The 13,325-nt window shown below is 33.5% G+C and overlaps 1 protein-coding gene across 1 annotated transcript in view; it reads right to left on the bottom strand.

The window, feature by feature from the left end:
- Positions 1-13,325, bottom strand: part of LOC108520819 (neurobeachin-like) — a gene marked incomplete at its 3' end in the record, with an annotated part of 416,387 nt that overhangs the window by 191,319 nt on the left and 211,743 nt on the right. Inside the window, 6 exon segments of the mRNA XM_017860362.1 lie at positions 3,359-3,512; positions 5,925-6,142; positions 7,872-8,888; positions 10,676-10,868; positions 11,742-11,865; positions 12,092-12,173. Of these exon segments, the coding sequence (XP_017715851.1) occupies positions 3,359-3,512; positions 5,925-6,142; positions 7,872-8,888; positions 10,676-10,868; positions 11,742-11,865; positions 12,092-12,173 (1,788 nt within the window).

Raw genomic sequence — 13,325 nt, 5'->3', positions numbered from 1 at the left:
GAATTAAGTTCCATAATATTCAGTGTTCAGGATGGTTGACCAAAGTGGTCAACTTAAAATCACAAAGTGTGCAATTTGTGGTTGATCCATGTTCTTTGCTTTTCTTTTTCTTCTCCAATTTTTTGCTTTAATTCATGACCAACTTAAACAATATATTAGAGAACAAATGAGAGGATTCAATTAACTAGTCATAGAAACATTAACTAAAAAAATCAACAACAAAAATATTGCTGCTTTCCCAAAGCAAAGATCGGCCGAATTACATACTAAGAGGTCTTTTTTTTTTCCCTGAGTACTACAGCTAAAACTATTGGTCTAACTCAGAGCTCTGAAACTACTTTTGTAATGTATTTTCTATGCTACATATGAAATTAAGTAATCTAGGTAAAACTGAAACTCCCATAAAGTGCTGCTTCTTCAAGAGTACTAAGTTCAAGGTGCTCAACCTATCATTATAAACAATACATATTCTTTTTTTCTTAAGTTTCCATTAAGGTATGTTCCTTCCAACTAAGATTAAACAGTTCAAAATTTTCTTCCATGATGATGATACTATAATAGCAATACAAAATGTTATCTCTAGTATAAATTACTGTACTCATCTAAATTTCCAGGGCAGAAAAGAGACCACTTCTATGTCAATCTCATAGAAATAGCAGACAAAAAATATTTGCATTGTCTATTGCTGCTTTTGTACTATCACAGCAGAGTTGACTAGCTGTGACAGATGACAATACTGCCAATGAAACCTAAAATATTTCCCATCTGGCCCCATACAAAAAAGGTTTGCGAACTAATGCCATAAACCATTACTATTCCTATTTCTTCATAAAATGCATATAAGAAGAATATTCTGAAAAACTGTATGTATAAACAAAATTACCAGATCACTCAAACCTTAGTTTCAAACGTCTCCATCTCTCTTCATGTATCTAGCATTAAAATTCTAAAAGCACCTACAAGACAATGTTACCTTTGAGTAATCTTCACGTTACCAATGTTTCCTTTTTTCGCTTATCCCTTCCAAAATTCTCTTTTGGCTTTTACACTTTTAATTTAAACATAAAAAGCCCAAATATTCAGGTTTAATTTCCCTCTTTATTCAACCTCTTCTTTCCTTTTTCCCTCTGCTACGTTACAACTTCTAGCAAGAATATTATACAACCCCGTAATACAGAAACGACATTCAGCAGTCAGCACCAATCATAGTTCTACCAGATACAAAATGGGAGAAAGGTTTGGCTATTTCTCTTAAGAAAGCAATCCATTCAGAAAACATAAAATCAGGTATGTTGTACAACCAGGCATAGGTCAAACAGTTAATGGGACAAAATAACAGAAATACAGAAATTGAGAAAATAAACAAAGGTTTCTATAATTGAACGAATTCCCAAGTCTGTTAAGAAAGTCTAGGTAATAAATAATTTTAAATTCCAAACTATAGTGGTCAAAATTGAATTGTAATAACTTTGGAAGCCAACCTCAAAGCGTCAATATATTTATTGTACAATCATCATAAAATAAATAAGCAAATTTGACTGGTGCAATAGTAAATATGCTATAGTTTACTTCATTATTTGAATATTCTATCTTAATAGCTAAACATCTTTTGACTTTAAAATTTGGAAAACTATTTAATAATGTGAATATTTTAAACCTATAACAAATTTTAATAACGTATTGTTAAACTTATTTTTTATATAAAAAGCATTTTTTGTTCATGCAAAATTAAAACATAATATACATTCAAGTGAATTTCAATACAACCTTTAAAAAAATTCTTCATAACAAATGAAAATTAAAAACATAAAAGCAATTTATATATCAGAAAAATGTCCACAAAGAAAGTATTGATTTATTCGTTCTCAATAGATTAAAAAAAAAAAGTTGCAGGAGGGGTGGCTCATGCTGTAATTCCCTGCACTTTGGGAGGTCGAATGACAGCAGATCATTTGAGGCAGGAAGTTTCGAAACAAGCTGGCCAAATGGGAAACCCATCACTCTACTAAAAACACAAAATTAGCTGGGTGTTGGTGGTGACACCTGTATCCCCAGCTACTGTGAGGCTGAGGCAGCAGAATTGCTTGAACGGCAGAGCGATGTTACAATGGAGCTGAGACGCCCTACTGTACCTCAGCGCTTGGGCACCGATGATACTCTGTCAAAAAAAAAAAAAAAAAAAAAAAGGAAGAACAGAAGAAAAAAAAATGCCCTCTATGTCTCACTATTAGAAAGCATTTTAAAAATCATACATAACTCTCAACTTACCAGAATTTGGTATAAATCACCAGAGGAAAAGAGAGATGAAAGAAAAGGAGTGGTGTATGTATATCTGTACTCTTCACACACCATCAACCATTTATACTGTTCTTCCTAGCTCCATTTTCTTGGTTCAGCTGCTAATTTGATTAAGGCCCTACTGGTGACTTGCTCTGTTGCATTCCTCCTTCTGAACTGGAATGCTTCCCTTTGTGGACTTCTTGAGCAAAATCATGAATAAAATAGAAGAGTAAAATCTGGGGAAAGTGTGTGAGGATATAGCCTGTGGCTGCTAATGTTGAAGTTTCAATGCTGCTCTGGTGATGGTGGTGGCATTGACAAAAGGACAGTAAGAAAAGAGTCATATAGAAAACTTGTTAATGATGAAATAAACTTAGAGATCAACTTGGAAACAGTGTCTCACCAACTAATAGACATCTTAGTAAAATGAAAGATTTCCCTCTGGCAAGGTAAACTTTCTAAGCTTAAGGATGAGTTTCCATACGGCAACAAGAACATGGGTGATATGGGAAGCAAATTTCTATATTCTTTCCCATTGAGCAAGTAGCTATGGAGTCTGCCTCGATATGAATCAAAGATTTTGTTTTTAATGACAACCAAAATATAAAGTTAACATTGACGTATTATATTTTAAATGACATACACAATTAACATTAAATGCCTTTAAAATGTATTAACACATTTCACTGTTTAATATAGAAACAAATCAAGATAAGGCTAGATTTTGTAAAATAAATGTTGCATCAGTAAATAAATGAAAATGTTAAATAACAAGGATTTTAAGAGTTTATTTATACTATAGAATTGAAGAGAGATGTAATATCTCTGATGAAGAATGCAATATTCTTCTGATGAAGCATTTATTCATCAGAATTACCAGAGAAATATTTTCATAAGCACACATAGCTGGAACCCAACACTGATAAACAGAAGTGGTGGAAACAGAAATTTATATGGCTAAAAAGTTCCCTAAAAAGTACAGGTCCGTTTAAAATCTGTTTACAGCCTAGACCACCACTGAAATACTCAAGTCATGTAATTATAAAATATAACCACTAGATGGAGGCAAAGTACTTACAGTTGGTGATGTAGCAGCAGAGAGCAAAGGTAAAATTCCTCCACAAGCAATGATGATGTTGTCTACCATTTGGGAAATGAGGTGAATTGTGTTATGTACAAAAATAATATTTTCATTGCTATTGACAAAATCCATTACAGACTTTGTGGAATGGCTAAAATACAGAAAACAGAAATGAGTATGTATTTGGCTTACTTCAAGGAAAAGCTTAGACAATTTACTTAGAATAAAAAGTGAAAAAGTATAGAATTGTAGGAGCTAGCCATATTTAAAATTAAATTATTATAAAATAAAGTGATTTATAATTAAGATATCATATTACCAAAAACTAAGCATTCATCTCCACAGAATTTTGTGTCCAAGTATATTAACTCATTATTATTATTATTATTTTGCTTGAAAATATAGAACTAAACTCTAAGACATATGACTGACTCAATAAATTTGGCTAAAATATTTATGTTGCCAAATCTGATTGTTTTTTGTTGAAAGGCAGAATCTTTTAAATATAAAAGTATGTCTGATGTTAAAATAATATGGAAACTCAAAATATAACCAACTCAAAATTTTCATACCTATAAATAAAATCTGAAACTGAAAACCTAAAAATTTAACTGAAAGTTTTACTTTGTAGGCAGTTTCAATTTGTCACATCACCAGTGACTTCAGCCCCACCTCTGACTAGTCACATTGAAAATGTGTACTGTTAAAGAAGTGACATGATAAGGGAATATAAATAAATCAGTACAAATTCAAGAACTTATTTAATAAGAAAAGCAACAAAATCTCAAACTAAGTTGGTAGTACAGTGTTCCCATACAAAACATACAATGTAGATGTCAAAAAAATACACTGCTTTTGTTTGGTGTCAGTCAAGACTATAATTTTTTTTTTCTTTTTGAGACAGGATCTCTGCTGTTGCCCAGGCTAGAGTCCAGTGGTGGGATCACGGCTCACTGCAGCCTCAACCTCCCTGGGCCCAGGAGATTCCCGAGTAGCTGGGACTACAGGTGGACACCACCACGCCTAGCTAATGTTTGTAGAAACAGGGTCTTGCCCTAGTCTCGAAATCCTGAGCTCCAGCTATCCTCCCGCCTTGGCCTCCCAAAGTGCTGGGATATAGGCGTGAGCCACCACACCTGGCCTGAACTGTTTTTTAACGGGAAAAAAAATAAGATTAAAAAAAAGAAATTACTCCATGGTCAAAATTAAGTCAATAATTCTAACCCTTTTAGAGTTGTGAATTATTATCTAACACTGTGTATCTTAAATTTCAAGATGTTTCTCCCTGTCCTAAAAATAAAGTGCTACCTTTAAAAAATTTATATGTTATTAAATTCTACTTGGGTAATTTCATGAGAGCCCATCAAAGAAAACAAAAACACAAGAGTAGGGGTGGATGGAAAAAAAGCTGAGTATCACTCACTTGGGGGCTACTGATATTATAATTATTAAATTATATAATTTATCTCCATACATTGGTCTTCATGTTAATAGTAACATATTTCACGGTATTTAGGTTTCCTTAGTTACCATCTCTAGGTAATTTATCATATAATAATTAGCAATGAAAATATATGAGTAGTATAAGAACAAATTGATCAAATAAAATCAAAATTAAAATCTTTCTATGGCAGACTTTATTGACGTCTTCCACAACAGTCATAACTTTTTCCCTGCTAACACACATTTTATATTTTGTTCTATTATTGAGCTTGATTGGGTATAGGAAAGACTAGCCTCACCCTAGTTACTAGTTAATTAACCAGTATTAGTCCCTAAAAACCAGTCATTATAATCCCATTTGCTTTTTCTGATGATTAATTTTGAAAGAGGATGTGATTTTGCTGGCTCATGAGACATAAGGGGAAATTTCTTGAGGGGCTTCTTTTAAAAAAAAGAAGAAAAGAGGAGAATAAAAAGAGAAAGTGAAAGACGAGAGAGAAGAAGAGGAGGCGGGGAAAAATAGGAAGAAGAGGAAGGAAGAAGAGTCATCTCTGCCTTTTAATTTGGGCAAGTTTCTCATGATGAATTGATGTTGGGAGTTGAAGCAGCCACTTTGAATCCTAAAAGGAAAACGAGGAGAAGCACAGAAGCCGACATTCCTAAGAATGTTGTGCTAGATCATTTAAGTTGCCCTTGTTACTTATATCCATCCAATTCCTAATTGTATTCATGCCTATGTAAATTATATGCTGTGATAATTAATTTGTTGCACGTTTACTATTAAAAAATTAAATTGAAAATTTAGAAAGGCAGTGGTTTAATTTATGTAGATTTGTTGTCTTTAAGTTATTATCTTTGAACTGATATCCACTAACTGCTCAAATACTACGGGCTCTGAATACACACGTCACAGAGTGATTTAAACTTTAAACAGTATGTATTATAATATTATCACTAATAAATTTAGTACATGGTATTAATTTAAACAGGAAACAAGAAAAATGTGGAAATTCCTTTAATCAAGGCAGATTTTTGGTTTTGTCAAGTCCCTTTAAAATAGAACAGGCAATGGCAAACGTAAAATATTTGCTTTTAATTTATAAAAAAGAAATATTTCTACCTCCTCCAGACATGTACGTCGGTTTCTAATGCAAATAGCAAATCAGTGAGAAGCCGCTGGTGCATTGGAGACCATTTAAACTCAGGAATACGAAACATTGTAGTCCGTGGACCTGGGCTAAACTGGCGCCGCTGTTCTTCAGTCATCGGCATTCCTCGAAATCCTAAATCAACTCGGAGATCTCGGTCTTGTTGGGTGATAGACCGACCCTGCACAGCCTAAAGAAGGAAAAGGTGAACTTTTGTGGAATACAAAAGAAATGCCTTATTTCAAAATGAAACTGTGAGCATAGTAAAGTGAACAATGCTTTAATGCTTTAGCATATGACTTTAGTAGTTTAATATATTTCACATATATTATTCACCTGGTAATTCCTTGCACAGGAAACTTTCTGGGCTGAAGTCTCCACTATTGCTTTTACTTTACTATTGCAGAAACTAAGCAAGATAATCAAATACCTAAAGCTAACACCAAAGTTCATACTGAAAACCAGATCCTCTTTACCCCCTTAAGAGTCTTTAAATTAGACCACATCACTTCCTTACTGAAGTGAGCATATACAAAGTGAAGTATACTGGATATATATGTCATCAACTAATTGTAACTAAAGCACACGATTAGAAAAAATATTACTTGAACAGTTTCAAGTAATATTTAACTTTAAAATCTGTTTCACTTATAATACTTCAATTCAAAAACACAAATGCATTTGGTAAGTTAGAACACAAACCAGAAAAATGTCTATAAACTCCAAATGTAAAACAGGCAAGCCTAGTGTTCAACAGGCAAGCCTATTGTTCAATAAACAATGCATGATGTTTTCCTTTATTTTACATCTGTATCTAATTCAGTATTCTCATCTCCTGCCAATTATCACTACAACGCAACTGCCACAAAAAATGGAAATTGGCAGTTACAGAAAAAATAAAAATACTTTCCCCACACACATGATCTATTATTAAGGATTCTTACTGGAGTACAAAGACACAAGACAGGCATGGTTTACTCCTCATAGTATAGCCCTAATGGAAACACATTCAATGTATCTTCAATGACATTAAAAGGCAAGTGGGACACCAGAGGATAACAAAACCCAAGTCATTAACGGGAAAAGTATTCTTATTTCTTAAACTCTTAACCATAAGGTATTATTTTTCCTAGAGTGTAAAGAAGTAGTCATAACTCAAAGCTCAACAATTAAAATCCGTATCAGAAAACATCATCTGTTTTTAGCTTTATTCCAGCAAGGTCAAAACTGAAGCACTAACATTTCCTAACAACCAGACCTAAGAGTCTTTAATTGTCTTATAACAAAGTCCTATTCATGTGGTTGTACAGAAAATTCTCACTGCTAATAATTCTAATTTTTCTCAGCCATATTACCTACCTCACAGGGTTGTTGTGAGGATTAAATCTGAAAACATATAGCACAGTGCCTGGAACATAGTAGGCACTGGATAAATAACAGTTCCCTTTTCCCTTCCCCTTCATTTATCAGTTCAATCTGGGCTCCAAGTCCTCTTTTCTATAATCCACAGAACAGGGTTGGGCCTGAAGCTTAAAAGGTTAAAATTAATCAAGTATTCAGAATGAAGATCTTGAGTTCAAAATGTGTAAATGTGGTCACAGAGTTTAAAATGTTAGAACTGGCAGAGACCTTAGTCATCCTTTAGTACAACCTCTTGTGCTATATAAGGAAACTTAGGCCCAGAGAGGCTGAGCAAAGTTACACAGAAGAATGTGGCAGAGTTGGAAATATACTTGAGATATTTTTAATTTCTTATATACATGAAATTATACCACACTATTTCATTCCATAAATTACTATTATACTGTAATTCAATATAAACAGGAAGTAACTGATAAGAAAGTACTCGGTTTTGGTGCTAACAACTCTATCTATTCAATGCATTTTTTTATTTCTAGAACTCATATAAGGTAGCTTACTTGTGTCGTAGTAGTTGTTTGGATTTTTCGGATTTCTTTTCCTGATTCTTTGCCATCGTCAGACCTTTCAGTATCTGAAATTATACTTCCTGCATCAATATTTGGTACAATTTTGCTACTAGAAGACTCAGTTTCCAGAGTTGTAGCAGTCATTTCAGCATACTCCAGCCCCTTAGTTGATGACGCTAAGTCTCTTTCAGAAATACTGCTCATTCCATCTGAAGTTGTATGGATTTTGAACTCTTTTTCTTCTATTATACTAGATGTACAAGTTAAGTCTACACTACCAGTCATGTGAGCAAGCAATCCAAGATCATCACTAACACCAAGATGTACTTGTGTGTCCTGAATATTTGGAATAATGTGATTGCTAGAAAGTTCAGGAAGTAGTTTTTCTTCCTGTTTGGGTATTTTATCAAAGAGAAATGATGTACTACTATTGGGAAGGTCTTCTTTCTCATCTGCTAATGTTATCAACGGACCATTATCCTTTTCTTCATTTTTTTTAATGATACCAACACTTCCATGTACATTGTTCTGGAGTTTCTCAACAGCAGCACTATATACATTATCCAACAGAGATTCAACCTCCACAAGGGCACCATTCTCTCCACCTACTAAAGTCTCTGGTGATAAATCCATATCATCGAGCTTTACTTCTGTTGCTTCCACTTTCTCTGCTTTTATGTCTACTAAAAGATCATGTACTTCCACATGTACACCACTTCCTGGTCTATCTGAATTTCCAAGAATATCATCTGACACTTTTGTTGACATGAGTAAGTCTCGAGTATCTGTGCTGACAGGGTAATCGGTCTCACTTTCTGGGCTCTGGCTTTGTGAAAGATCTTCTATCTCTCGAATTTCCATTCCACCTTTTGCTCCCGTTGTTTGTGATGAAAGACCAGAGATGGTGCTCACATTCCCTTTCTTTCCTTTTTTAATGTTTTCCTCTTCTTGTCTTTGATATTCTTCATACATTTTGGCTAGGTATTCCTTATGAGCTTCATAAGTGACCTTAGGAATAAGTAAAGAAAACATTAAGGCATTTTGTACATATCAAAAAGAAAAAAATAAATAATACAAATTAAACTGTGGAAATAGAAAAAATCATGTCAGAAATTTTAAGACTTCAAAGCTGGCACTTGTTAATCCTAAAGCAAGTGTGCTTAGTTTTATTAAGGAACTGGAAATAATCAACAAATACAGCTATATATGATTTATTATAAGGATTGCCAAAATCACACAGATAACTCAGCAATATTAAAAGTTATTTTCTTTTAGGCTGAGTATTTCAATGTTACTCAAACCTAATATGCCAGTTAACTTTCACATACTTATGTAAGCTTAAACAGAGAATAAACAGCTATAATATACAACATTCAAAGTATGTAATATTCAATATTCAAAATATATAATATTCAATATTCAAATTACTATTACTATGTCGGTTTTCACCATCTATTGCTCATATGTGCACCTGTCCCAACAACTGAAGTTAAAACATTCACACATATCATTAAATATATAAATTTGCAAGCTCTTAAAACATGACAGTTTTATTCTTATATAAGCTGCTCTGAATTTGTTACTTTACTTAGGCTTCTTTATTAATAATCAGAATCCTTTTTTTACACAAAGACCTGCAATGTCTTTTTCTTTGCTATTTTCAAATTTGTTGAAGCAATGATAAATCTGAGGCATCACTATATTACAAAATGTAAATTTATAATAGAAACAAAAGCTTTTCTAATATTTTTTAAAGTTCATAGTCTTTCTCTTATAGACATAGGTGCTATTAATGTATATTTAAATAAGTTAACAGAATTTTAGATTGGGGGAACCATCCTTTAAAGAATATCTCATAATACAAAAATCTCCTTAATTTTACAGAAGAAGAATGCAAGTCCCAAAAGTGGGGGTTGGTAACATATGGCCCATGGGACAAATCTGCTTATCATCTCTTTTGGTGAATAAGGTTTATTCAAAACCATGATAATTCATTTACATTATGTATTGTCTTTCACACTGAACAGCAGAGTTGAGTAGTTGTATTAGAGGCTATATAACCCACACAGTCTATAATGTTTACTATCTATCTTATTAAACAGTTTTTTCTAACTCGTGTTCAACAAGACTAAATGAGTCTTCTAAAATCACAAAACTCAATTCTGGCACAGACTAAACTAAAAACCATACTTTTGACACCCATGCTTCTTCTATAACACTTCACGATGAGATATCCTAACTCTGAATTTCCAGAATCTAATGTGTATATACTTGTATACTTTAATTCACTATTTCATTTTACCAAAAATCAAATAATACTTAAAATACAGACATACAGATTTTAAGATTAAAATAAAGAAAAGATAATGCAATTAAAATACCACTAAACTTAAACACTTTAAATGTATTTATGATTCACTTGGAAATAAAAAAATCTGACTTCTTAAAAAAAGTCTTAAAAAGTATATTTCAGAGACTATTTCATGAAATAGTCTTCCAAGAACCAGTTAAAAGAGCAAGTGGCTCAGATTAAAGTTCTCAGATTTGCTATAAAACAGATGTAGGTCATCATTGGGTATAAAACTCCTAATTTATAAATTTGGGATTTGAATTAATTCATCTATAAGCCACTTTCAAGTTCTAACAGTCTATGAACAGTGAGGAAAAAAATACAAAACTGAGATACAGGAATCTGTCAAAACCTAACATGCCCACAAGATGGCACCAGATGCATATCTGTAGCCGTTTAATCCACCGCAATAACTCTGATATTAAAATGTTAAATCCCGTGTTACCTTGGAATGGGCTATTGACAGCGTATCCACCCAGACTCTCCAGCCTCCCCATTCATATTTTATTGCATGATACAAAAGAATCCGGAAGATATTGTAGACCATTTCAGTAATCTTCTGCTCCTCAGAATTTTTAGGATTGATATAGCCAAGAGAAAACATCCAATCCTGCCACACTGAACACTGCAATAAGCATCTTGGGAGAAAAAAAAATTGATCTCATTAAAAATATCCAAATTAAGTTAGAATTTACTATTTTGAAACTTTGATAAATAAAATAGTGAAAATATGATCTGACCTCAGTAAAGTAAGGTGTACAGTCATGCTGCACATTATATATTCTGTAATTGGAATGACTTTCTCTTATTTCTCTACCAGGAAAAATCCTATTTGTCATTCAAAATCCCTTTCCTAACTTTCACAGTCAGATTTACTTATTGCTTCTCTACTTTCTTACCAACTTTAGTACTCACAATGTATTTAACACATTATGCATTAATCATTGCTTTATAGTTTTCTTTCCCACTGGAATGTACCGAGACTGTGTACTAAGACTATCTTGTGTAGCAAGCACTGGGTCTTACCCTGAACACAATAGGCACTCAGTCAATATTTGTTAAATTATAGACTCAGGCAATGACGACCCCAGAGTTCATGGCCTCAGACTCTACCCTACGTTCTAGCTAACTAGCTTTAAAATGCACAACAATCAGCCATAAGAAAAATGGGGTGGAAAGCATAGACAAAAATGAGAAAATCCAACACAATTACAACTGAAAGTTCTATTGGTGATAGACAGGGTACCACTAAAAGGGATATTACATTTTAAATAAGTGTTTGTTTATATGTATATTCATATATACAATTAAAATATAATATCCATATAACAAAATAAAATAATATAAAATAAATAGAAGTATACTGAATACATCAAAGAAACATAATATGTCTTTTCTGATGATTAAAAGTATTTAGCAATATGGAAAAGATTTGAAATGAATTGAAATTCTAAAAGAGAGAAAATATTAATTATGGAATAAAGTGTTGTTATAGTACCCAAACTGCTTACCTTCTATTTTCACGGCTGTTACTGAAAAGTTTTATCATATCAGATAAAAATAAACGACGAACTTCCATCAGCTCTGCACTTGGTGTAGAGTTTTTTAACAAGGTTGCCACCACTTTAAGAATCACTGTAAACAAAGAAGAAAACTTAAAGATTTATAACCATATCCTATGCTCAACTCAAAACGTATTACTGACTTTCAAATAAATACTTAGCACTATATAAGGTGAGTTAAAACTGTCATGAACTAGGTAAACACCATAATGATTTAAGGGGTTAGGAAAAGTTTTGATTTAGTCTCATATGTTGCCATGCGCCGACCCCAATACAATAAAGAACTGCCATTTGCTCACTTGGATTCTGAATTTTCACTGTAGAATCTGGCTCTGGATGTGGTTTGTGTACGACCTGAGTACATACTTGCTCTGTCAAGATCTGAAAGATGAAGAATTTGAACTTCATTTATAAAACAATTTAAATCACAATTGTAAAACAAAGATATACAATGAACCCGTAAAAGAAATATCAATGCAGTCCAAACCAAAAGAAACATCTCTTCTAAAGGGACTTTTTATTCTTTTCTTTCTTTTGAGATGGAGTTTCACTCCTGTTGCCCAGGTTGGAGTGCAATGGTGCAATCTCGGCTCACTTCAATCTCCATCTCCACCTCATGGGTTCAAGTGATTCTCTTGCTTCAGCCTCCCAAACAGCTGGGATTACGGGCATGTGCCACCACGTCTGGCTAATTCTTTGTATTTTTAGTAGAGACAGGGTTTCACCATGTTGATCAGGCTGGTCTCGAGCTCCTGACCTCAGATGATCCACCCGCCTCAGCCTCCCAAAGTGCTGGGATTACAGGTGTGAGCCACCGTGCCCAGCCCTAAAGGGACTTTTAATGAATTCCATTAAAAGTCTAAACTCTTTAACTAACATTCTAAACTCTTTAACTCTGTATTCACCCAAATTTTATTTGTTATTTATAGATACAAAACCAGAACCAGTATCTATAGAAGTAAAGATTAATTAGGAAATTCATGAATTTATTGTTCAAAATGCCTTTTCAGTGTTCATAAAATTATTTATAAACTTTTTTTTTTTTTGGAGACAGAATCTCACTGTGGTATGCAGGCTGGCTGCAGTGGCACAATCATGGCTCATTGCAGCCTCCAACTCCTGGACTCAAGCGATCCTCCTACCTAAGTCTCCCAAGTAGCTGGGACTACAGGTTCATGCCACCACACTCGGCTAATTCTTTCTTTCTTTCTTTTCTTCCTTCCTTCCTTCCTTCCTTCCTTCCTTCCTTCCTTCCTTCCTTCCTTCCTCCCTTCCTCCCTTCTTTCTTTCTCTTTCTTTCTTTCTCTTTCTTTCCTTTCTTTCTTTCTTTCTCTCTCTCTCTCTCTCTCTCTCTTTTTTTTTCTCTCTCTTTTTTTTTTCTTTCTCTCTCTCTCTCTCTCTCTCTCTCTCTCTCTCTCTCTCTCTCTTTCTTTCCCTCCCTCCCTCCCTCCCTCCCTCCCTTTCTTTCTTTCTTTCTTTCTTTTTTTTTTTGTAAAGATGGGGTATCACTTTATTGTCCAGGCTGGTCTTGAA

This window comes from Rhinopithecus bieti, unplaced genomic scaffold (genome assembly GCF_001698545.2).
Source record: "Rhinopithecus bieti isolate Rb0 unplaced genomic scaffold, ASM169854v2 scaffold_54450, whole genome shotgun sequence".
Classification (NCBI taxonomy): Eukaryota; Metazoa; Chordata; class Mammalia; order Primates; family Cercopithecidae; genus Rhinopithecus; species Rhinopithecus bieti.
This window is presented reverse-complemented; position numbering and strand designations above follow the sequence as displayed.